The sequence below is a fragment of the Dendrobium catenatum genome, unplaced genomic scaffold, assembly GCF_001605985.2.
Source record: "Dendrobium catenatum unplaced genomic scaffold, ASM160598v2 fragScaff_scaffold_993, whole genome shotgun sequence".
NCBI lineage: Eukaryota > Viridiplantae > Streptophyta > Magnoliopsida > Asparagales > Orchidaceae > Dendrobium > Dendrobium catenatum.
This window is the reverse complement of record NW_021319455.1, coordinates 1,220,271-1,247,106: the sequence shown is the minus strand read 5'-3', so window position 1 is coordinate 1,247,106 and position 26,836 is coordinate 1,220,271. Positions and strand designations below refer to the sequence as shown.

Below are 26,836 nucleotides of genomic sequence, written 5' to 3'. Positions count from 1 at the left end.
GATTTCAAATATTATTATTTTATGTGTTGATATCTCCTAATACTTTTTTGAAGATTTATTTTTGCTCTTGTGTGAACTAACACTTTTAGGAAAATCAAACTCCAGACTTCAAATTAAATTCAGCATAAGATATTTGTAAATTGAAGCTTGCACTTTTCTTTGAATTAAGTTTGAGAGGGAGTGATTGTAATTAAGTTAATAAACACACACACAGTTGAGGAGATCTTTAAAAATTTATACGGATCGTACGGGACAAACATAGTTCGTACGGGATGATCAAGTCAGTTATCTCCTCGGAAGAGCAATGGAACGAACAGGAAGCGACGAAAATTTTTCTAAGTCCTGATCGTCTAGGATGAATTTTTATTCGTCCGAAGACAAAATCTCCTCTGAAAAATTTTTGTTCATATGAAATTTATATTCGTGCTATGACGAAATGCTCTCTAGAAAAATTTTGTCCAAACGAAATCTCCTCTGGAAATTTTTGTTCAAACGAAATTTATATTTGTGCCAGGATGAAATGCTCTCTGGAAAAATTTCGTCCAAATGAACTCCAATTCGTCCCAGGATGAAATGTCATCTGGAAAATTTTCATTCAGATAAAATCCATATTCGTGTCAGGACGAAATGTCCTCTGTAAAAATTTCGTCCGGACAAACGCATATTCGTCCCAGGACGAAGCGAACCAACTCTTTAAAAAAATTGGCAACTTCCTGCAGTTTTCGAAACTGACCTATGGTATAACTGTTCGTACCGGACGAACCTGGTTCGTACGGGACGATTAATGTGTACGAAGTCAGTTCATACCAATATACATTGGGTTCATTTCCAACTGAATTAAGTAACATCATCCGGGACGATCCACGATCCTACTGGATGATCCACTGCTTACAGACTTGAATTTTAGCAATTTTTTGACGATTTTTTGTGTCTTTCCTATATAAAGTTCAATATAAATTATCACTTAATCTTTTTGCCTACTGATCTTCGTGTCAATTAAAAGGAGAGTCAAGGAGAGAGTGTGAGAGAGTGTTTGAATGATAATTCTTACTACTGGAGCATGAGTGTTTTTTGATTACTTCACTCTTTTCTCTCTTCTTTCTAGATTTCTTGTGAAGAAGATATGTCAAGGAGATCAGGTTCTCTACTGACACTTAGAGAGTTTGAACAGCTAAAGGGTTCTCTGCCCACACTAGGAGAGTGTGAACTGTCGAAGGGTTCTCTGCCCACACTAGGAGAGTGTGAAAGGATGAAGGATTCTCTGCCTACATCGGGAGAGTGTGAAAGGACGAACGGTTCTCTGCCAACACTGGGAAGAGTGTAAAAGGATGACAGTTCTCTGCCACACCGGGTAGTGGTGGAAGAGAGTTTTGTAAAGGCTACTCCGCCTTGCTGTGGGTGCAAAAGGAGAGTCACTAGTGGTATTAGTGCAATACTCGGAGGGTGCCTCCGGGGAGTGGATGTAGGTCGTGTTTGATCGAATCACTATAAATCTCGTGTCTTTTATTTTTCCGCTGCTTTTATTTTTATTTTACTATTTCTAACTTGTGTTTGAAAAAACATTTTCTATAAAATTCATTAAAGTTAAATTCTCAGTTTTAAATTTTAAAAGAGGGTAAAATTTTTTAAATACCAATTCACCCCCCCCCCCTCTTGGTTAGCCGCTGCGACATAAGTTTAGGTTTAACAACCTAATTCATAGTGAACAAGTTTCAACACTGCCCGTCGATGGACTTTCGTCGGTCTTCTACCAGACGCAGTACTTCTTCCCGACGTTAAATTTTTGCTTGCCATTGTACTTCTACCCATAATCAGACTTCTGCCCGCCGATGGACTTTCATCGGTCTTCTACCCGACGTCGGACTTCTACCTGTCGTCGGACTTCTGTCCGTCAATGAACTTTTGTAAGTCTTCTACTCGACATTGTTCTTCTACCCGACGTCAGACTTCTGCCTGTCATCGGACTACTACTTGTAGACAGACTACTACCTATCGAAGGACTTTCATCGGTCTTTTACCTGATTCAGGGCTTCTACTCGACATCATACTTCTTTCTGCCGTCGGACTACTACCTGTCGACAGACTACTGCCTGTCAAAGGACTTTCATCGGTCTTCTACCCGATACAGTGCTTCTACCTGATGTCAACTTCTGTCTACCATCAGACTACTACCTGTCGACGAACTACTGCCTGTCGAAAAACTTTCATCGGTCTTCTACCTGACGTCATGCTTCTACCCGATATCAAACTTCTACCTGCCGTCAGACTACCCGTCATCGAACTTCTACCTTTCAATGGACTTCCACTCGTTGTCAGACACTTATCGTCGGACTTACGATCGTCGTCAAACTTCTGCTTGTCGTCAGACTTTTGTCAGACTTATACCTGACACCGGACTTACGCTCGTCGCTAGACGGCTGGCCGATTCGGCCACCTACACGTGTCCAGGCCCAATTTTTGGCACGGACAGTCCAATTTTCACGTTTTTGGGGTCTCCGAACATGTTTTTCGACTTTCTGGACTCAATTTTAACACTTTCGAAATTGAACAGGGCCTCTATGATCAAGTTTGAGCAAAATTTTAATTTTGGAATGTAATTTTTTGCGATTTGGCATATATGAAATGTCGATACATATATTTTCATACTTCTGGAGCATCGATGTCCGAAAATAGGGGGCAACTGATACGTCGTCAAAAAATTATCTTAAAAAGGCGCGAATTTCGATGCAAAATCAAGTTGGAAACTTCAAAAATTAATTCGGAGACCATCCAAACTCTGATTTTAGTAAACTTACAGTCAAACTGAGCGTCTAAAAAATACAAACACAACGACACCAAATTCAACCCAATCCGAGCCCAAATGGGTCCAAATCAAGGACTCAAAGCACTATTGGAAGTTTCAAACAACAATTTTGATTACCAAATGGTTTTCAAACATAACAAACTTATACTCGAATCGAGCGAATCGACGAGAAGAATCCAACAAGCCCAAGATCGCCGAATTCCGACATCATTAAGGTCTTCAAATGTCTACAGAATGATGCATGATCAAGGGATTCAGCATCAGCTGTTCATCCGACCACTCCCCATTTACCCTTGATCTCTCACCTATTTACGGGTTATGCCACTCCAGAAATCTATAAATAGAGCTCCCTCCCCTCTTGAGGGAGGACCCCTAAGCCTAAGGAAAAAAGAGAGATATGAGATCGTTCTTGCTTCCTTGCCTCCTCGACCACCACCGAAATTTCGCCGGACCACCGCCGGAGATTTGTCGAACCACCGCTGGTCCACCACTGTCGGCCTTCTGCCGGACCACCACTTAAGGCCCTCGCCTCCGCTGGACCACCTCCTGACGTCGTTGCTCCACCGAACGACCACTGAAGGCCCTCACCTCTGTCAGACCACCGCATGACGTCGTTGCTCCACCGGACCACCACTTGAGGCCCTCACCTTCGCCGGACCACCACTTAAGGCCCTCGCCTCTGTCGGAACATCGCCTGACGTCGTTGCTCCGTCTAACCACCACTTGAGGCCCAAACTTTCACCAGACTACCGCTTGAGGCCCTGTGCTTCACTAGGCTACCACCTAAGGCTCGGACATCCGCCATACTGTCACTTGAGGCCCCGAGCTCTACCAGGCCACCACCTAACGCCCAAAGTTCTACTGAAGTACCACCCTTCTACTACGGTCTTTCAAACTCCTATTTCCTGCCGACTAGGGTCCTCCCGACCTCCGTCTCCTACTATGGTCACTCCGACCTCCATCATCAGACAACATTCTTTCAGACCCCGGTCTCCTGCCGACTACGGTCCTCACGACCTCTGTCGCCTACTACGGTCCTTCCGACCTACATCGACAGACAATGGTCTTCCTGACCCCAATCTCCTACCAACTACGGTCTTTCGGACCCCCGTCTTGTGCCAACTACAGCCCTTCCAACCAAACAAACATGTATATTATTGTAACTCCCACTATGTAATGCGCTCTATATGATGTACATTTAAACCATCAAGCCAAGACCTTCTCCCAAGGAAGGGCCTCATTTGTAATCGACTATAAATACTAGTGGATTCATTCAAAATGGGCCAGGCCCTATGGTTTTCCCCCATTTTCAATGGTTTCCATGTAAAAACTCTGGTGTCTCTTATGAATGCTACACCCTCTCTCTTATCTGATTGTGTGTTGGATCTTCGTACAATGCTAAGACGTTAAACTATATATTTTCTCTACCGCCGCAAATACTCTAGGACGCAACAAGTATTTAGCAAATATTATTTTTAAGAAAATAAAAAATATAAAAATACATTTAATGGTTGCTATAAAATTTTGTATTTAAAGAGATAAATTAGAAAAAAAAAATTAAAGAATGTGCAATAGAGATGTTCATCATTGATGATGGCAACATCCTCTCCTAAAAGGGAATGCTCTAAAACATACATATAAAAGAAATTTTCAAGTTATTAAAGCATAAGTTGGTGGAATAGAATAATATAAAATCCAATTGAACAAGACTAGCTAAAAGCTAGACTAGAAGTGCTCAAGTTAGCAAAGAATGGTTAGTTGTACCATTTGTGTTACTTTCTTGCTATGCTTAATTTAAGTTTGACCCATTTCAATTGAAGATCAAATATAATAACGTAGAAAGCTAGATAAGTTTTGAGATGGAAAGGTCGCATGAACTTTAATATTGTTTAGCAAGAACTAAGGATATTATTTCCTACAACTTTGAAACCTTGTGTAATAGCTTCTTAGTCTTAATTATGAAACTCTTTAAGAAAAAAGGGTTACAATAACACCTACATTTCTTAAGAGAATGGTGATGACATGGTCTTCACTTAGCTATGATTCACTTTTCATATTAAGGTTGAGCTAGTATAGTATATAGTTAGAGAGTGGATCGTCTTTCTTCTCTCTCAACATTAAGGCTATGCACTATCATTTTGTTATTGGGCACCACCAATTATTTGATGAAGATGTTGATCTTAATTTTAGAGAGATGTTGAACCTTAGGTTCATTAGACTAGAGTTGTGACTTGTGAGCCTTAAAGCATTAATGGTTTATCTCCCTATACTAATTTATTACTCCTTATCCAAGATATTTTTTAAAATCCATAGACTCTATTAGCACAAATCTTAGCCAACCTTGAAATCCATAATTCCTAGCATGTTTAGGATTAAATTTTACCTAGATTTGATAAGAACTCCTATAATCTAACTTAGGGGTTATTAAGTTAGCTAAAAAAGAAATACAATATAAAAAAATGCAGTGTAAAAAAGAATACCTTTGTGTTATTTGGATGAGTGTAAAATAAAAACTAATGATTTTTTTTTTTTTTGAAGTAAAATAAATTTAGTGTAAAGTCCAAAGATGGTGACAACAGTCGATAAACATGGCAATGGCATCTAGCAGGGACAAGTAGTGATGTTTGTAGGTGTAGACAATGGTGGCTGGAAACTAGCAGTCAGTGGTGGTGGTGGCTATTTGTGAGTGGCAACTATGGTGGTTGTCAGCTAGTGGTGGCGGCCGGTGATGGCAATGGCTAGCAATTGTAACACCAAAGATCTAAATTTGAAAGAATTATCTATTTATATTTTTTTTTTTAATTAATTTGATGAGTCTCTAAATATTTACCAGTTCAAATAAATCCAGTAAAAGTAACTAAAAATCATATATATCAAAATATTTATATATATTCATTCATTTAAAATATAATTTAAAATAGTCATGAGATTTTAATAATATCAATCTAATATATTTAAAGCTCCCAACTACAAAAAAATAGAACATAGCATTAAAAAAATTAAAAATAATGATCAGCCTCACTCCATATAGTCTTTACCCCTTTACAAACATGAAATCAACAAAAATCACATAATGAGCTTATAAAGCCCAGCAAATTATCAAAATCCTATTACTGCATTCAATACAAGGTAAAAGAATTAATATGTATGCTCTAGTTTCAATTAATATCAATCAATAAGCAATAAGTATGGATGGTAAACAATATATGTAACAATATCAATCAATAGTAAAAAATCAATGTGATCAGTAAAATAAGATATTTTTACTAAGAAAAAGGTGTGTATCAATCTACAATAAAATTGGTTAAAAGCTTATTAATCTATAACATGTGTTGTAGTGAAACAAACATCAGTTATCTATAAGGTATATTCATGTTTATGATTCTATTATATACTTCTATCCATCATTAAGTCATGTATAGCTACCTATCAATAATATTAGTATGCTATATCAATATATTTATCATTACTTTATACTTGCATTATTATCAATGTCTAATAAGATGTACATCAAGTTAAGGCCTTCCCCTGAGGAATGACCTCATTTGTAATCAACTATAATACTAGTGGAATCATTTATACTGGGCCAGACCCCATGGTTTTTCCCACTATTCAGGAATTTTCCACGTAAAAATATTGGTGTCTTTAATGGATGACGCACCCTCTCTTTTTATCTGATTGCGCCGGATTTTCGTACAACGCTAAGACATTAAACTCTATATTTCTCTACCGCCGCGAATACTCCTGGACGCAACACTAATATTGACAATATTTCTCTCATCATTAAAAATGATGTTTATACTCCGCATATTAGTGGAAGGCTTGGCAGAATTTTAAAGATATTATTGGTTATGGACAAATATGGTGTTTCTCTTCATTTGGTTGTCTGCCATTTATTGGACTTACTGCTCTTTTTTTTCTGTTCCAGGAACTATCTGTTGTTGCTACCCTGTGGGATATTATATGATGAAGGTCTTAGAAATTTTTACAGTCTAGAGGGATTTTGGTTTGCCATGGACGATGAAGATAATCACTTAATTCCAGACACATTCCCCTTGGATGGCCTCTTTGGCAACCTGGGGAATTGCCCCGTACAAATTCTAAACGATCATCACAATTTATCTATCTGAGTCTTTGTTTAGTGGAGTTTACGTTTTTTATTCTATTATTTTTTATTTTATTCATTTCTTTTTTAGCTGTAAGTCTTTTGTTCTTATACTCTATTATTATGAATATATAGTCTAGCTTAGCTCATTTTTTGTTGTTCATGAAGATTTTTTTTTTCCTCTTTTTTTATTGTAATTTTCTACACTTATAATTTTATTTTTTAGTAATGAAATGTGCTCTACCCTTAATTTTCCCCAAAAAATTATTATTTTTAATTAGTTTTTTAAAAAATCTGAAAAAAAGCTCGAAATGCCTCATCGCAATCAACGCATCTAACCTTCCTTCAGTCCCATGCATGCCGCCACGTAATCCACTGCCCCACCACCTGTCCGTCTCTCTCTCTCTCTCTCTCTCTCTCTCTCTCTCTCTCTCTCTCTCTCTCTTTCTCTCTCTCACTCTCTCACTATAAAGAAGTAAGTCCTCTTTCCATAACCCAACAAAAAACCAATGGCAAAGCTATCCACGGCCCGAGACTTCCGCAGTTACGGCCCGCCCACGGCCCGAAACCGGTGGGAATACGCCAACGCCGGAATCTACATCGTCGCCGCCGTCCTCCTCTTCGGCGGCTTCTTAGCCCAGCAATCCCCGACGGGATTCGACGGCAGATCTGGCCTCGCCGTCATCATCATCGGCTTATTTCTGATCGCCGCCGTCAACGCTCATGATCTCATTGCTCATCTGACCGGCTTTGATTTCTCTCTCCCGTTGATTGAGTTCGACGCTCAGTTGGCTTTGGTGGAGATTGCTGTTCCGATCGTACTCTTCGTCGGCGATATCCTCACCGCCGTTGCTGTAATTTTCCTTCTGGCACAGGTAATTTTGTAATTTTACAAACAAACAATTTTTTTTGCATTTTAGGATTTTTTTTTATGTTTTTTCATATGAGAGATGTTTTTTATGCAAGAAGTTTTCTTTTGATAGGTTTTTAATTAATAAATAATTATATATTGCAAAATTGTATTATTAATATTAATTTTTGGTAGGTAAAATATCAAATACATTTTTTAATGTATATATTTTGAAATAATTAAGAAGCTAAAATATTCTATTAATAAATATAAATATTGAGATATTAGATATTTCAAATTTTTAATATATTTATTTTTTGTGCATTATATGCATTAAAATCCCTTTAAACTTTTTATTTAATTATATATAACTAAAAATTTAATTTTGATTGTATCAATATAGTAATTTTAAAATATGTTAAAAAAATCACCCAATATTAATTTTTTTAATTGAAAATTTGGCCCAAAAAAATTTGAATTTAATTTGAATGAGTGCAATTTATAATTTGATTAATTATTATGTAAATTATACTCTTATTAAATTAAATTTAACGATTTAAATTGATAATGATCAAATTAATTATAGAATTTTGATTAATCAATAGGCATTAATTAATTATCTTATGTTTTTTTTATTGATAATATAAATAAAGTATATGATTATTGTTTTATATGAATTATGATTGATGATTTTCAGATGGAGAGAGGGCATTATAATTGGAGCTTGGAGAAGCATGCTGTGAACCTGTTGATAGCCGGTCCGGTTTTCTGGCTTTTGGGTTCGGTTCATGATTTGTGCCAGGTTTATGAGAGATCCAACGGTCTTCTCCAGCTTCTGCAGAAGAGTGTTCAGATTCCATTTCTAATGGGCAGTTTGCTGTTCTTGGTGGGAGGGATCTTTAACAGATATGAGATCTTTGGACAGATTCATCATCATAGCTTCAAGCTTGTGGTAAGATTTGGATCTTCAATTTTCTTTGATTCTTGAGTTGTTTCTATCAAAAAATTTGGAGTTAGGAGTGCTTGATGTGGCATATTTAAATCAAAAATTGTGATGGATTGGAGAAATTATTCTGTGCAGATGTCAAACACCGTCTGGAGACCAATTAGAATGCGCCACATCACCCCTTCGCTTGATACCGCGGCTCCGTACTGCTCGGAACTACGGTTTGGTACCGCTAACGTGTTGCATTCTGGTTGGTCTCCGAACATAGAGTTGCGTCCAGCCTCTGCACAGAATAATTTCTCTTTAGATTGACACTAATCGAACATGGATCAAGTGCTTATTATGTTGTGTCGGGTCGAGTTCAAATTTGATTGATTTTCGGGTGATTTTTTTTCCTGTTCATTTCATAAACCGATCAGATTCGAGTTAATTATTTAGGTTAAAAATGCTTTTTGGTCAAATTCAAACCTTTTACTCAAAATAATACCTCTATATAAAACAAACATTGAAAAAGATTCACCAAAACATATCGAGATTAATTAATCATATACTTGTATTACAAATTACCATTGCTAATTGATACAAAGATTTTCCTTTATCTAATGCAAAATCTTTTTAACATGCAGGGTGAGAATTGGGTCTGGTTGAGCCTATTTGGGAGCTTGTTATTTCTAATTGGAGGCTTAATGAATGTAGTAAAAGTGTTCAAGATGCAACAAATGGATAGAGGTGGACTAGAGAGCCTTAGAGGTGGTGCCCTTGATAGGCTCATTAGGGAGAGGGAGGGTAGGGTGCCCTTAATCTTGGAAGGGAGTCGACGTCGCGATCAATCCTCTGAAGAGTCAATGCCGGCTTCCACCGCCCCCATGCCGACGCATCCATCGGTCGGTGGTGGCAACGGTGGGGCAAAATCAAAACCTTATAAGGATGTTCTAGTAGGTGGTGGAGGTGGAGTTTGAAGCTCTTGATTTAGCTTTGAAATAACAATGATTTTTTGTTAGTTTTTTGTTTTAGATTGTGCTTTCTTGTTCATTCTCAGTGTGGGGAAATTATTTCGTGTAGAGTTCGGACAGAAATTCTCATCCAGATTGTAAGCGTACATACTGTATACACTTTTTGTACACAGTTTGGTTTGTACACACAATCCGAACGGAAACTTTCCGTCCGAACTCTATACAGAATAATTTCTCCATTGTGTGGATTTTCACTTGGAGTTGGTAGAGATGTAACAAAGTCGAGATGTTTTGTTATTATTATATGTCAGTGAATGTTAGATGACCTGATTGACAAAGATTTTTGCTGGTTTATTTTCTTGTCTTTTAAAAAATTCACAGCTAAATCTATTAGTTAGTGTAATAGCTGTAAAAAAAACTGTCCATCTTTAGATGCTTTACAAATGTGCTCTCAACTTTAAAAACAAAGCATTTTATCGGTCGATTAAGGCTTCATTTCGGACGTTTTTTTTTTCTTGCTTTTTAAAACAATTTTGTAAAAAATCATTTTAAAAAACAGTACGAAAGCTGTCCCATTTATTTAGTACAGCTTTCTTATTGCCTTTTAAAATAACTTTTAATTAAAAATTTAACGAGAAATTTTTGGTGCAAAATTCTTCTGGAAAATGCTATTCTCCCATTGAAGATGCTCATATCTATCTTATTAAGATAAGAATTAAAATGATTTTAAACTATTTTCAAATCTCAGTTTAGTTGCTTTATTTTTTAAATAGGAACCTAAATACTTCAATAAAAGAACTAATTTAATTTTCATTTAACAGTCAAAGGACCTTATATACGGATCGAGCTGTAGCTCGTTGGTCGACAGAAAAATTCCGTCCCGTGTGATCCGCATTCGATGCCCATAATTGCCCAATTCACAATCAATTTACATAGAAACACATGCTGAAAGAAAGGAAACCAAAACTACAACATGACTGCCCAGACAGGCATTTATTCTCTCTTTATTTGTCTAATACTCTCAATTACTCAAATGTTCAATCACAAAATTGTTTGGATTAAAGATAGAAAACAGGAGAGCTTAATCAAGCTTTAGTTCAGAATAGACTGATGCACTGATCTGATTATTGTATTTGATTTCAAAGCGAGATAGCACACTAAGGATTTGTTTGTGACGGCTTTTTATTGTTTCTTAAAACAAAATTTTAATACAAAAATTAAAATTTTTAACTAAAACTCTGTTTTAAAAAGCAATAAAAAAGCCATCCCAAATGAAACCTAAAAAGTAGCTCTGACAACTATGATCTCTCTTCATCTGACTGAGAGGATGGCCCATTGTTGATCTCAGCAAAGTATTCCTCAACTGAAAAACAGATGAACACCAAACATAAGAAACAATATATGAATTGTTTGTGTGTGTGTTGGGGGGGGGGGGGGGGGGGTGGGGGGGGGGGGGGGGGGGGGGGGGGGGACACATATCAATTGAATCCTCATTTTGTTGAGAAATTCTGTGCGGATGCTAAATGTCGTTCGGAGACCACCATAATGAATCACATCGGTACCATGGCTCGGTATACCGCGCTTGGTATTGCTGACGTGACTCATTCTGATTGGTCTACGGATATAGAACTGGGTTCGGCGTCCACACATAATAATTTCTCCATTTTGTTGGATAAAATGGAGGAAAGGGGGAAATTTCATCAAATATGAAGATATGAAGATGTATTTTCATGCAGAGAAGTGAAGAAATTTGAGAGAAATAGCTACAATTACCTATATCATCCGGTTCAGGAGAGTCAAGCAGGATGTCTGAGTCTGAGGGCAGGAAGGGTGAGCCAGGGTAATTCCCAATAGGTCCAAGATCTGTAACAAGGTTCATAACAGCAGAAAAATACATAAAAGAAAAAAAATATATATAAGTATTAAGCAGGAAAAAAAATGTTGCTCTAGCTGAATCAAAGATGAGCAGCATTATTTTTTATTTGGGAGATTTACATACATACCACTTTAGATCATGTTATTTATATATCTAACATCCAAAACTTTAATATTTCATGTCTACCACCTATAGATCAAATATGAGTGCAAGGAATAAAATATTAAAGTGTTATAGGGAACGCAATATAGGACCGAATACATGGGCAATCTATAGGGGTGGCAGCAAGACGGGCAGTCACCACTCTTTCTAACCTACCTGCCTTCAAGGGAAACTTAGAAGTAGCAAAAGAAGGGTACAATTACAAAACCAACCACCGAAACTAACTATATTTCAATTGTTGTTGCCGTGATAGCCACATCATCCTCCCCTAGGTGGAGAGGATTCGACCTCGAACAAGGAGGCGACGGCGCATCATCGGATCACCAGATGGTATGAAATGTTTGACATTGAATTCATAGAACTTTGTGTAATGAATGTACATATGCATCTCTCTCTATATATATATATAGAGAGAGAGAGAGAGAGTGCGCATGCACCCCTAAGGCTCAAGAAATATATATTTTGTTCTTTAAACAAGTGGTCTAAGGCACCAATCTCAGTGTACACAACTCTAATGATTTGTTGATCCAAGTAAATTTCACATATATATCCACCTTATATTTTTAATTGGTTTTATATCCACTTACATATATATATATATATAGCAACAACAACAACAAGACTTAATCCCATTATGTGGGGTCGGCTACATAAATCTTTTTTTCTATATTGTGTCATATTAAGAGCCAAATTCTCATTTAAATCTAATAAGGTCATTTTTAATATTTTCTAACTATTTCTTTTTAGGTCTACCTCAAACTTTCTTAACATAAGCCAAATCTAATACATCTACTTTTATGCGACCAAACCATCTAAGGAAACTATCTCTAATCTTATCTTCAACTGGAGCTACTCTAACCTTTTCATGTGTATGCTCATTTCGCCTCTAAAAAAGTCAATCATCCACCAGAGCATCCTCATCTCTGCAACACTTACCTGAATATTATGCTTCCCTTTTAATGACCAAAATTCTGCACCATAAGCATTGCAGGTCTCACCACCATCTTATAGAATTTTTCCTTAAGTTTGAGGGGGGACTTTTCTATCATACAACAAGCCCGATGCATTCCTCCACTTCAACCATCCAACTTGAATTCTACTAATAATATCCACATCTATTTCACCATCACTTTGAACAATACACCCAATATATCTAAAATGTGTACTCTTGTTAATGACTTGATCACCCAAAGTCACAATCCCCCCACTAGAACTATTATTATTAAAATTACACTCCATATATTTGGTTTTAGATCTTCTCAAATGAAAATCTTTAGACTCTAAGATTGGCCTCCATAATTCAAATTTATCTTCAACTCCATCTCTAGTCTTATCAACAACAAGAATATCATCAGCAAAAAGCATACACCAAGGTACAACCTCTTGCAAATGTCAAGTGAGAGCATCCATGACTAAAGAAGATATGGGCTTAAGGCTGATCCTTGATGTAATTCAACAGAAATAACAAAATACTTGATCAAAACACCTTGCATTTGAACACAACAACTCCTACATACATATCATTAATGACTTGAATATAAGCATTATTAATCTCTTTCTTTTGTAGAACTCTCAATAGCACTTCTCTTGGAACTTTATCATACACTTTCTCTAAATCAATAAATATCATATATAAATCCTCCCCATTCTCTCTATACTTCTCCGTCAAACCTCTCAATAAATATATAGCTTGCATAGTACACCTACCCGATATGAATCCAAATTTATTTTGAGAAAAATTAGTATTACATCGTAACGTATGCTCTGTAACATATTCCCTCAAATAATACTTAATATAATAAACGAATGAAAAATGAAGATCCATAATACCAAACACAAACAAGTGAGAAAAACCAAATGATGATGTTAATTTGATAATAACAAAATGGTTAACATTATCATTAATAACAAGCTATATAGAAAATCCTAAGCTAAGGATCAAGCAGTGAAGGCAACCTCAAGGAGAACGTCTCTTGACCTAGCCAATATGTTTCACAATCAGGACCAAGACTCCAAAAGTACGAAACATGGGAAGATCCCTCTCCAATCTAGTCTGACAAACTATTTTAAATACGCAAGACTAACATAAACATCATAGCATTATCTCAAGGCAAATTTAGCTTTTAAGCTAATTGTGTATAGGACGTGAACGTTCAATCTAAAGTGAAATATGACAAAATTTCCCTCACTAATTAACAAGCTCCTCCTCCCTACTAATAAGCAACGCCGATCAAGTAAAAAAGGACTAGGCTAAGGGCATAAGGAGTGAAAACACTTGTTCATTTGGGCACCGCCTATAAGGTAAAAAACATAAATTGCAAATAATTGTGGAAGGCGGCTCATTTTTACTGATGAGCCAAAGTAAGATGCATTTCTACAAATCCAAACCAAATTTAGAAGAAAAAAAAATGAATTGATTCAGCTCAGATATCATTATAACAATTTAGCTTAGCAGCAGATTGATAGGAAGCACTTGTAGATCTCAAGTAAATCCTATCAATCTTTGAAAAAGAGCGAGAATTCTCCACAAAAAATTCATACAAAACTAGGAAAATAATAGATAATTTGTATTATTTGATGAAATGGAAATGGAAAATACCAAGATACAATCTATTCGAGAGGAGGATCTCTCTCCCAAATCTCTAGATGCCGCTAGAGCCCAAAACCTAAGAGAGATCTCAAATTTCAGCCAAATTCAATATGCCATAACCCTAGGAAAACAAACTATTTAATACATACAATCTAAAAGGAAATCTCTAAACAGTCCCTACATTCAAATTTCTCTCCTAAACTTCTCCTAAAACCTTCCTAATATGCTATTTTGGACTACGGGGTTTGATCGGCATATGCAGGAGACGGAACTTCTCCGCCTCTGTTGCCCACAAGCTAGTCACGTATGGACCGGCTGGACCGATCTAGCGGACCAGTCTAACATAGATTCAAATACACACCAAGTAAACCCTAAAAAAAACCTTTCATGCCAGAACAAGAGAGATCGCCAATCATCACAAATAAATGCACATAGCATAAATTATCACCAAGAGTTGCACAACAGAGAAATATAAATGAATCATAGCATGACAAAACATTCGGAATAATAAGAAATGCATCCTAGCTGAAAGCAGAGAGATGCTTGAAATTAAATTATCAAAATTTTACCTCCCAAATTTGTTAAATCAACTGTCAGATCTGAAAGACTGAAGTTCCATAGTTGGCCCAAGGATCTGATGGAGTCCCTTGAAGATCCAACACCACCATCTGGTAATCCTCCAGCTGTTGCTACATCAGATGTGAAGGCTGCATCGAGAGCTGCTGTATCCAAGCCCATACCTGAGATTTCAGATGGTGTGAAAGGGAAGTGATTGCTTGATGCTGCTGAAGCAGGGCTAACAGCCATATCTGGGACATTTGACACAGCATTGCCTAGAGCTGCAGCTGGAGCTGCTTCGTTTATGCTTCTGTCCAAAAGAATATTTCAATAAAATCAGAAGAATGGTTCAAAAAGAAGGCACATAGGCAGAGTGCGTCATATATGAACATCAAAACGCAGAATGCATAATGTATAACAATACGCATCACAACATGCGTGGAAAAAGCTACAAGTAATTGCTTATAATCCTGCAAAGTGCGGCAAAAAGTGAGCACAGGCCATTTCTGATGAAATAGTTGATCGGGACAAGACTAAGGAGTTGTTAGGGTCAGGCTTATTTATTAGCTAAATTAGCTTAAGCTTCTTTTCCTTTCAACTGCAATTTTGAGGGCCAGGCTTATTTATTAGCTAAATTAGCTTAAGCTTCTTTTCCTTTCAACTGCAATTTTGAGTCATTTCTTGGTTATGCTAAGCCCAACTTTTCCTCCTGGTAGAACAGGATAAGCCAAGCACACCTCCAACCCATTTAAGCTTGCTTTGCTTGACTTCCAGATTCTTCCTTTCCCATATTTTATTTCAACTTATCTTTTTAACCAACCAAAAGGCTTAACTCAACTAATAGCTTAAGCTTCAGAAGTTTATTGCTTGTATATTCACTTATTTTATCTTCACTATATATAAATAAACAACCAAACAGAACCTAAGATTTTGTTTGGTTTAGATAAATTAAGCAGAAATAAATAAATTTTACCTTACAATTAAATCTTAATATTTTTGGAATGGTTCATAAGAATTTAATTATGGAGGTCAACCTTAGATTCTAAAGGATTTCATTTGAGTAGATCTAGAATCAAATATATGGTGTAATTTTAATAGTAATAGATATAGTGGGGGTTGTGACTTTGGGCGATTAAGTCATTAAAAAGAATACACGTTTTAGATAACTCGGGTCTACCAGTCTATTGCTCAAAGCGATGGTGAAATAGATAGGGATATTATTAGTAAAATTCAAGTTGGATGATTGAATTGAAGGAATGCATTGAGCATACTGTGTGATAAAAAATATATCTCTTAAAAGGAAAAATTCTATAAGATAATGGTGAGAACTACAATAATTTATGATGCAAAATGTTGGTCATTCAAAGAAAAGCATAAAATTAAGTTATCGTAGAGATGAGGATGCTCAGGTGGATGAGTGGTTTTACACTTCCGGAAAAAAATGTGAAACAAGTATATACATGAACAAGTTAACTTCAATGGAAAATAAGATTAGAGAGGGTTGCTTTAGATGATTTGGTCACATAAAACATCAGCATTCCGATGACACAATTAGGAGAGTAGATGTATATGAGCTCCGAAAATTCACGCCCCGGCCTCTCCTCTTTAAGAAGAGTTTTAACGAATTAAATTGTGAGGTAAATTTTCAAAAGGCAAATTGGGTTTGAAATAAGACATAACCCAGAGATTTCGCCCTCATTTTACAAGAACTTTATGATATGAGTTCTGATTTCCTATAGGCACAAGCCCCTATAGTTAATTACCAATCTCGATGGCAACAGAGAAGTTTCGATTAAGGCTAGTCGTCAAAGCATATACATAGAGAATACGTAGTATCTGATGCGCAGTAACATCATGATTTAGGTATTTGAGATAATTAATATTTAAAATTAAAAAATTTATCACCTAACACTTAAAGCAGATGGTGGGGGAATGATGATGAGCCCGATCAAGATCTCATGGTTTTGTCGTCCCAGATCATTATGGTCCCTGATCTACTTAGTCAGAGGAGGTAGTCAACCCAACCTGACAAAAGGATCATTATCGGAAGCCATGGGTTGTGTCGTCCAAGGGAACCTTGAAGATCTAAGTGAATATTTGTCTAAAAGGATAAATTTGAATCCACCTTAGCTAACAAATGACTTTTTGCCCTATCGATTATATTATATTGATTCATATCTCAAATATTTGAAGCCATTAGAGGGCATACGAGTCATAACCGTAACTGTAATATAGTGGAGTCGTTGGACCAAGCCACTAGGTCAGAGAGTCACGATCATAATCGTTAACCATGTGGAGCCGATCTAGCTAAGCCACAGTTTCTTTGCAAAGCCATCCGGCCAAACCGCCAATTAGAAGACCAATGACAAGTCCTAACTGGCAGGGGACGGATTGAAATTGAATCCTAGTAATATTCTCGATAGACATCAGCTCTTTGTGAGCTAGAGTGATATTCAAACTTGTCCAGCTAGGCAAATTGTTGTGAATGACGGATGAGTTTTTCATTACGCATTTTGATGGTTAATTTTAATTTTAAAAATTTTAGGTTTTGATATTTTTTTAGAGTTTTGAATTTTATGGGCATTTTGTTGGCATTTGTAATGCTTGGGTCCCCTCCAGTTAGATTTTTTGTCAACGCGGCCATCATCGAGATATTTATGAGCAATTATATTTTATTGATTGAATTATGTCGACTCTATTTGTTTGCCGACAGAGGATCAGGTTCACCTTAGGCTTTATGCCTTTATTTAGTGAAATTTCATGGTTATCGACCTTGAATGCCTAATATGAACATATTAAAATAAATATCTCGGACGACGCCGTGACCGTATATTTGTTTGATAATTCAAGCCATGTTGACTCATATCTACTCGCATAGAAGGATCGGGCTTGAACTTGGATTTATCATTTGATCGGCACAGCATCCTGAGACATCACATGTGTACCTGTAACACGCTCGTCAGGGCCCATGCGGATATTTAGGGAGTATTTTATAATTACCTATCAAACCTTGTCGACTGTCTAATTGCTGACAAATGATCAGGTTCATTGTTGGCTTTATGTCATTTATTAATGAATTTTTCTTATAATAGGTCTTGAAGGTCTAATATGAAGGTATAAAATAAATGTCCTGGTTGATGTCGCAACTGTATATTTTTTGATAGTTCGAGTTGTGTCGACTCCTATCTATTCATATAGGAGGATCGAGCCCGAACCTAAGTTCATATTTTGACCAGCATAACATCCTCAGGCGTCACGTGTGTAGTTATAACACGCTCGTTGGGGCCTATGCAAGTGTATATTCTTACATGTATACAGATTAATGTACTTGCGTGTGTACTTTCATCTTTGTATGTATACATGTTGCAATGCACGTGTGAGGGCATCTAAAATATTTAGTGCTGATCAGCTGTGCAAATGATTAGCATTTAGATGTGCACAACACTTTATGTAGAAACCCGTAAATGCCTTTTGTCCGCTTGTATAAATGTTGCAGATCTGGTGGCTATGGGTTGCCCATTGCTTTATATATGTAGGTTGTCGTACACTAATGAACCTCTTGCTATGACTCATAGAAGCTTGCACTTGTTGAAAATCTTCTGTATTTACTCGAGTATAGCACTTTGTGTACGTGATAGGTCTCCTACGACGCATATCGTCCTCCCCTGCTTGCAATGGATCAACGTATTTACTGGCCATTTGAATGGTAGTTGATCGTAGGGGGTTGCAAGATCCACAACATGTTGATCACCACCCGCATGTAAATTATTGTGCATATGGCAAAGTTTCTGTCATTACAAATGGGTGTTCGCAGCTATTGCAATCATTCTTGTATTTGCTTGTAGATATCATGTTGTACACGTGACAGGCCTCCTACAAAGACTCATAGGAGCTTGCATTTGTTATAGTCCTCCTGTACTTGTTGCGATCTTCAGCTCTCGCTCGCAAATATCATGTTGTGTGTGTATCTATATACATAGGGGATTCAGCATCTTTGCAATATCGACAATCACCATTGCCAGTGGACATTCACACGGAATTTTATCATTTGCAAGCAAGATTAGTATGTTAGCATGCTGACATAGGTTACCAATTGAGATGCATTCATCACGGGTTCCTATGTTGGTTAGCAAGTCATTATTCATGCACCTTCTAATTACAGGGTACTATTGATATGAGCATTGCATATTGATCACTTGATCCTTACTTGCGAGGGATCAATGCATTTGCCTACTGTTGAATGACTGTTGACTATAGGGCATTATTGCACTCACTGTCTATCATTGATATTGCCTGCAAGTATATTATTATGCATATGGCAAATCTTCCAGTATTGCTAGAAGGCATTTACATTCACCATGATCTCCTATCTCATGCATGTGGAAGATCCATCATATTGGTGGTAAATTCTTCATCATTACTTGTAGATAGGATTGTTATATGCATTACAAACCCTCAGCTGTTGTGAGTAAGCTGTGTTGAATGCAAATCTTCTAATGCTGCTTGTAGGTGTTCGCATTTACAACCATTCCTCATGTATTTTCTTATAAATGATATGTTGAACTCATGATGGGTCTCATACAGCAGCTCATAGGTGCCTACATTTGTTCTAGTCCTTCTGCAACATATCTATAAACATTGCTCATATATAACTTTATGTGCTCATTTGTAAACTTGTGTTGCCTGCCAATCAAACTACGTATGTTGCTAATTTATTTGTACATGTTGGATGGTGAGTCATTATCCTCATTGCACATTGGCATTGCATTCATAGGAAATTGGAGTACCCATTCGTATGTTGGTCGATGTTGACTATAAGCATGCAATTACACCCGCTGGTAAATTCTTCATACTTCATATATAAACATGCTACTAATACTTATTACGACTATCATGCCATGTCTTTCAATGCTTGCAAGATTTGATATGCATGTTTGTGTACTGGTATTGGCTACATGTTGTCGTTGCATTCACCACTAAACTCCTCATACATGCTGATTAGTGAGCTATCGTGTTCATTTGTATGCCTTTCATTATCATTTGCAAATGAGAGCATTGTATGAATTGTAAGACTTCTATCATCACGCATTTAACATGTAGGTCAGTTGTTGTATGCATGAACAAATCCTTACAGAAGTTTGTAAGAGCTTGTATACGTTGCAGATTTATTGTACTTAAGAGTCATTCACTCCTACCTATTAATTGGTTGGTTGAATTCTATTAGTCACTTAAATTCCTTCATTCATCATTCATAGGCAACTATTGCTTATTAATGCTTGCCTACAAGTATCATTGTACTTGTGTGATTGCCATGAATGTTGCACGTCAATTGTTACCACTTGCATGTGATTTACAATGTTATTTAGGGACTTTGTTCTTTTGTATGCAAGCAAATAATGTATCTCCCTCAATTTCATTGTTTGCATGCGAGTCATGTTGAAAACCACATATCATTTGCTTACACATTGATATTTAATTGAATGATTCAGATTATTATTTGACATTAATATTTTTAATGTGGCTATCAATTTAATGTCCAGTTCCCTATAATTCGACAATATGCAAATTTAGTCCTCTGTATCTTTATTCAAATCTGGTCCTCTGTTTATTGTGAATTTAGCCAGCCACCCGACGTCTCCCCCGTTTAAGGGAAATATCAGAGTATACGCCTTCCCACCACGCAACGAATAGCATGTATGAGTCTTCGAGGTATATGTTTGAAAATATACAATTATTTTCCCCGCAGACATCGAGGCTTGTATGGATACTTATAGTTGTCCCCGCCACGCTACGAAGAGCGTGTAAAGGGCATACCCGCCTCGCCGCAAGCGCTACACCGGGTTTCCTCCCACTGCTACGAAGAGCATGTATAGAAAGTTCCCCGATGCGCCGTGAACACCAAGAGCAGCGTTTGGGTTTGAAGGATTATACCTGAGCTATCGAGGTGATGTGACGGGGCGACGATAATGATGAAAATACACAAAAATTTCCCTTTCTTCCCCTTTCTTTTTTTTCTCTTTTTTTTCTTTATTTTTCTTCTTTTTTTTAATACTAAAAAATATTTATTATTATAATTATAATCAGAATAATTATTTTTTTTATAATTAATAGTAATAACATAAGTCTTATTATTATATAATGGTGGAGCCAGAAATTTTGTTCAGGGGGGCTTAATGAAAGCCGTTCTCGAGGTCGTGACTCATTAGTCGCGAGAGAGGAGTAAAGGGAAAAACGAATCATTGATGCTTTACATTTGTCCAAAAAAATTTGTTGGTGGCTTCTTCAGATTAATAAATAACTATAAAAGGAAGAAATGCAAAAATTAGAGCTTGTTTTTTCATTGGCGAGCTTGTTGCTCTATTAAGCCACTAAAACAACCAGCTTTAAGCCCTTGTAGGCTTTTAGTTTTAGCTTTAGCTAAATCCTTTAGAGGAGATCTCTCATATTAAGTCATGAATGTGAGGCTGCATCATTTTCGTTGCATAAAAAGATCGAGGAATAATGTGCACTTATCAACTTTTTCCTTCTCTCCCAAGTAATTTTTTTTTTAGGGGGGACACGTGCCCCCCCCTTGCCCCCCCTCCCTCCGCCCTTGTTATTATACTTATAATTAATTATATATTTAATATCAACTAGAATAATAATTAACTAACACTAATCAACAAAAATAATAAAATAAAATGACAGTGGTTTTACCTGTTGTCTAGGTTGAGTTGGGATCGAGTTGATTGATGCAAGGGAATTTGATCAAGGTTAAACGTGAGTGGTTTGCGGCTGAGGGGATTTCGACTAGGGTAGAGGGTTCGATTGGAATAGAGGAGGAAGGAGGAGGTTGTGGCTATGTGAACAGGATTGGCCTGCGACTTGTTTGACGGGATTGGATCGATTGAGGAAAGCAAAATCAGGAATATGATGCTCGAGAATATGTAAGAGGCAGTTTGGTCAAAGGTAGCTTGCGGTTTGGCTCGATGTAGGGTGTTTCACAGCTGTGGGTAGAGACAAATAGTAGAGAGGGGTTCGGCTATGGATGCGAGGTTGAAAGATGCCGAAGGATTCGGGTATAGCAAAGATGGACGAAGACAGATTGTTCAGCTACAAGGAAGTTCAGGTAGATTTGTACGCACGACTGTAGCGACGGGAATATGCAGCTATAGTTGGATGGATCAAATGTTTGAGGAAGGTGCCGGTTGCTTGCATAGAGGGAGATCGAATGGATGAAGGGATTGGTAGAGAGGGAGGTGAAGAGCTCGATTGAGAGGGAGAGGGGTGAGAGCAGTGAGAGGAGGAAGTCGGGCAAGACCTGTAGTAGGAATCGTTTGCAAACGAGGGGGCGAACTGAGCCGAGAGCATTGTTCGCGAACAGCGAGTGCAAGAGGCTCGATCGAGGTAAGCTACAGGATTTCGGCAAGAATCGCGGGACAAGGCGTGAGCGGCACCAAATAGCAAGGTAAGTGGGATTTAAGGGATTTAATCCGAGGTTTCTGCGGGTTTTTTTGGTTTTCACACAAAGGTCAACAATGTATTAGATAGGTATATTAAGAAAGGTAGAGGTAGACCTAATAAGACGTTAGAAAGTATTAGAAATTATTTTTTTATTAGATTTAAATGAGAATTTGACTCTTAATATGACATAATGGAGAAAAAGAATTTAAGTGGTCGAACCCATATAGTGGGATAAAATCTTGATAGAAGTTCTTGTTGTCGTCGTCATAAGAATTTAATTATACCAAGGCAATTAGAACATATGTATATTTCTCTTTATGATTCCCTGTTGAACCCAGTCAAAAACAAAAGTAAAACTAAAGAATGAATAAAATTAAGCTTTTCACTCTTTAATTTAATGGTTATTTCTGAAAACCAAACAAAAATATGGAAATTATTTTTCTAACTCAAATTCTCCTCAATCAAACTAGTGGGTTGAAACCAACCTCAACTCAATTCCTTTACCATTATTATTTCTATTCTCTCTTCATCTCCACTCTTTCAATTCCTTCAAACCAAACAAGGACTTCAAAGTAACTCTTGGTTGGGCACAAATGTTTTGCATGTGGTTTGGGATTCAGCTTATAAACAAGCCAGTAGTAGGTTACAAGTCTTTGAAGATCAATGTTGAAATCTAGTCGTTCTCTGTGCAAAGGATCTGACGGACACAAAGATTAATCCGTGCGAAGCTCTCATGGATCACGTCATAATGAAGGAACTAATTTAGGAAATAGTATATTAGGGATTTTATGTAATTTATTATTTCCTCATTAAGATATCTTGTATAGATCAATAAATAGGAAAGATATTACTGAATAAATGCAAGCCTTTCCCTCTATTGTTTTAACATGGTATCAGAGCCTTGACAAAAGTAAAGACGAAGCCTCGCAGTTGTGAGATGGAGCTGTGCCGACGAAAGGCGAAGTAACGGCAGAAGAAGTCGTCCCTACAGAATGGAACAACCGAGCGGGCCTCCGAGGAACTTCTGCGGAACGAAACCAATCGAAAACACGCTCGAGCACGCTCATAAAGAACTTTGGAAGAAGCCGCACGGAGAAGACATTCGCTCGGGCACGGGACACTAGGGCACACTCGCTCCATAGGCTAGAAAGGTCGCGCATTGGTTTCCCTGATACACTCGGACAAAGAAAACCTATCTCGGTTATCTAGGACAAACCGACTGCAGCAAAGCCATCAGATACAACGGCCTTAATTGTCATCTGAAGAAAAAATTGTAGATAGTTGAAGACAGAGGCGAGACCGACAGACGCCGTGCCATAGCCGCGGCTCGATCAGTATGGAAGAAGCCCGCCTTGCTCGAACCCACCGGAAGGGAGCTTCTTGGTATCCCGATTCAAGTATTGGAACATCCAATCCCACAGGAACGGAAAGTCGTTCAAAGGAGCGTAGTCGAACTCCACGAAGGAGCCGAAGAAGTAACGAATCTTGCAAACAAAGAAGACAAACGCCGCAAGAGGCCGACCGGTTCTGCTCTCACGTCGACGTCGAAACCAGGAGCTCGTTCGGAACAGAGACGAAGCTCCTCACGTGTGTGCCCTAGCTTATGCTCGATTCGAGTTTTTTAAAGACTCGGCTCAGTTCATATTATTAAACCGAGAGGAAGCCGAACAACAAAGACGAAAGTCGAACAGCGATGAACCCCGAAGACTCCAGCTCTGAAGGAGACACTCGCTCAAATCCTTCAAGACGTCAAGTCGACAGCAGCAAGAAGCCTTAAATCAAATTTAAGATCTGATTAAGATCTAATATCAGCCTTTATTGTTGAAATAGCCTTCATTGTTGATATAATCAGCCTTCATTGCTGATATGATTAAAAGTAGTCTTGGGATATCACAATGTCTAAAGAAAACTCATCCCAAAGCTTCACTAAAGAAGACATTGAAAGGCTCAGACAACTCCTGGTATCCCTTGAAAAACCTCCTGCATCTCTTGCTCTTTCAGGTAAGTTTCCATATTCACCGGATTAAGTACCTCTAGAAATCATTCGAAAAGAATATGGATCATTGACTCAGGAGCCACAGATCACATGACAAACTCCATTAACCACTTCTTCAACTATGATCCTCGCCCAATAGACAAAAAAATCATCATTGCTGATAGTTCTTTTGTTAAAGTAGAAGGCCAAGGAGATATACCCTAATCCCCTTACTTCACTCTAAAAAATGTGCTCCATGTTCCTCACTTATCCACAAATCTTATATCCATATAAAAACTTACCAGGGGCCATAATTGCCAAGTTTTATTTAACCCTACTTTTTACCTATTTCAGGATCAGGAATCGGGGAAGACGTTGGACTTACTAAAGAGAGGTGGGTTGTACTACCTGAAAGAGCCAAACAAATCTAACTACTCTATGTTATCCCTAGTTGACAAGAAATCTATCATTTGGCTTAATCACTTTATTAGGAAATCCATCAGTTGAAGTCTTGAAACACCATTTATCCAAAACTTTTCCATAAATTGGAAAATGAAAAATTTCATTGTAAAACCTGTGAATTAGTCAAACATAAAAGAACCTCCTTTCCAAACAAGAATGAAAGATGTAATACTCCTTTCTATCTCATTCATAATGACATATGGGGACCCTCAAAAATCCCCAACATCTCCAGGGCTTGTTGGTTTGTATCCTTCATTAATGACAGCACTCGGGTTTCTTGGATCTATCTCCTCAAAAATAAATCTGACATTAGCACCATTCTTCCCATTTTTCACACCATGATCCAAAATCAATTTGGGGTCAAAATAAAGAGATTTCGTTCAGACAATGCTAAAGACTACTTCAACCAAACCCTACACTCTTACTTTCAAAGTGAAGGTATCATCCACGAGTTCTGCGTTCACGCCCCACAATAAAATTGGGTTGCGGAAAGGAAAAATTGTCACCTCCTAGCCTCCACTGGTGCCTTCCTACTCCACCATAATATACTCAAATCCTACTAAGGAGAAGCTCTCCTAACTTCCACCTACCTAATAAACCGGCTACCATCAAAAACCCTGGGAATGAAAGCTCCAATGGATATTTTGTCCTCCTTTTACCCCGAGTTTCGAACTCATAATAACCTTATACCCATAATCTTTGGGTGCACTGCATATGTTCACATCCACAGACAGAACAAAGGAAAATTAGATCCAATGGCACTCAAATGTATCTTCATTGGATACTCTGCCACCCAGAAAGGGTACAAATGCTATCACCCCCCTACAAAGAAAATGCTTGTATTCATGGATGTCACTTTTGATGAACAAAACTCCTACTTTACCAAACCTCATCTTTAGGGGGAGACTGAAACAAAGAAAGATGATGAAAGTAGGCTTGCACCTCTTGACCTTTCTCCACCACATCAAACCAATCCTCCTGAAACTCAAACTAGGGAAGCTGAAGATAAAACTATCCTTAGATTTGGGAAGGTACATTCCAGGCGTAGAAGTTCAACCTGTGCTCCGAAGCAGATCCAAGAATCTGAACCATCTCCTGAAAATAAGGTAAGCTCGCCACCTCCCTTATATCCTATAACCAACTCTATATCCTTCAACAACTTCTCATCCTCACACAAAAATTTTTTGGTTACATTAGAAGATATCCATATTCCTAAAGATATTTCTGAGGTTTTATCTGATAAAAATTGAAAAAATATCATGAGAGATGAAATGCAGGCCTTAGAGAAGAACAATACGTGGGAGATCATCAATCTACCAATAGGGAAAAAACCAGTTAGTTTCAAATGGGTGTTCTCAATAAATACAAAGCTGATGTCACACTTGAAAGATATAAGGCAAGACTGGTGGCAAAAGGGTACACACAAATATATGGCATTGACTACCAATACTGTCAGAATACTACTCTTACTAGCAGCCTAGTACAACTGGCATCTGAAGCAATTGGATATGAAAAATGCATTCCAGCATGAGGATTTGGAAGAAGAGATATTTATGAAAATACCACTAGGGTTTAAGGAAAAAGCTAAAGGTAACAGAGTGTGTAGACTAAAAAAGGTTCTATATAGGCTCAAACAATCACCAAGGGCCTGGTTCGGAAGATTCTTTAAATTCATGCTCCTTTATAGGTACCGACAGAGTCAAGGGGATCATACATTATTTTTTAAACGCTCACACTCAGGGGGAGTCACAATATTATTGGTATATGTTGATGATATTAGCTTGACTGAAAATAATGAAAAGGAGAAAGTAAGTTTAAGAAAAAATCTTACTAAGGAATTTGACAACAAAGAACTTGGTAGCTAAAATCTTTCTCGAAATTGAAGTAGCTCACTCCAGCAAAGGAATATTTATTTCACAACAAAAATACATCAAATATCTTCTGAAAGAAACAAGTAAACTAGCTTGTAAACTAACACTGACACCAATAGAACCTAATCTCAAATTGGGGGAAGCTAGAGAAGATCCATATGTGGAAAAAGGGGCCTACTAGAGACTTGTAGGAAAATTGATCTACATTTCCCACACTAGACTAGATATAGCATTTGTTGTAA

General features: G+C 37.4%; 2 protein-coding genes across 8 annotated transcripts in view; one reads left to right on the top strand and one right to left on the bottom strand.

The window, feature by feature from the left end:
• Positions 1-7,393: 7,393 nt before the first annotated feature.
• Positions 7,394-10,011, top strand: LOC110094449. 2 transcript variants are annotated; one of them, XM_020819698.2, is made up of 3 exons: positions 7,394-7,783; positions 8,459-8,710; positions 9,331-10,011. In XM_020819698.2, the coding sequence occupies exons 1-3, from the start codon at positions 7,418-7,420 to the stop codon at positions 9,661-9,663; spliced, it is 951 nt and encodes a 316-aa protein (XP_020675357.1). In that variant the 5' UTR covers positions 7,394-7,417; the 3' UTR covers positions 9,664-10,011. The 2 variants fall into 2 exon arrangements, with proteins under 2 accessions (XP_020675357.1, XP_020675351.1); XM_020819692.2 differs by having other exon boundaries at positions 8,456-8,710.
• Positions 10,012-10,613: 602 nt separating this feature from the next.
• Positions 10,614-26,836, bottom strand: part of LOC110100024 — a 77,351-nt gene continuing 61,128 nt past the window's right edge. For all 6 annotated transcript variants that reach the window (XM_028697752.1, XM_028697750.1, XM_028697756.1 and 3 more), the window contains 3 exons: positions 14,855-15,153; positions 11,431-11,520; positions 10,614-11,020 (listed from right to left, as the gene is read on the bottom strand). In XM_028697752.1, coding sequence (XP_028553585.1) covers positions 10,956-11,020; positions 11,431-11,520; positions 14,855-15,153 — 454 coding nt within the window. In that variant the 3' untranslated portion in view covers positions 10,614-10,955. The remainder of the gene's footprint in view (positions 11,021-11,430; positions 11,521-14,854; positions 15,154-26,836) is intronic.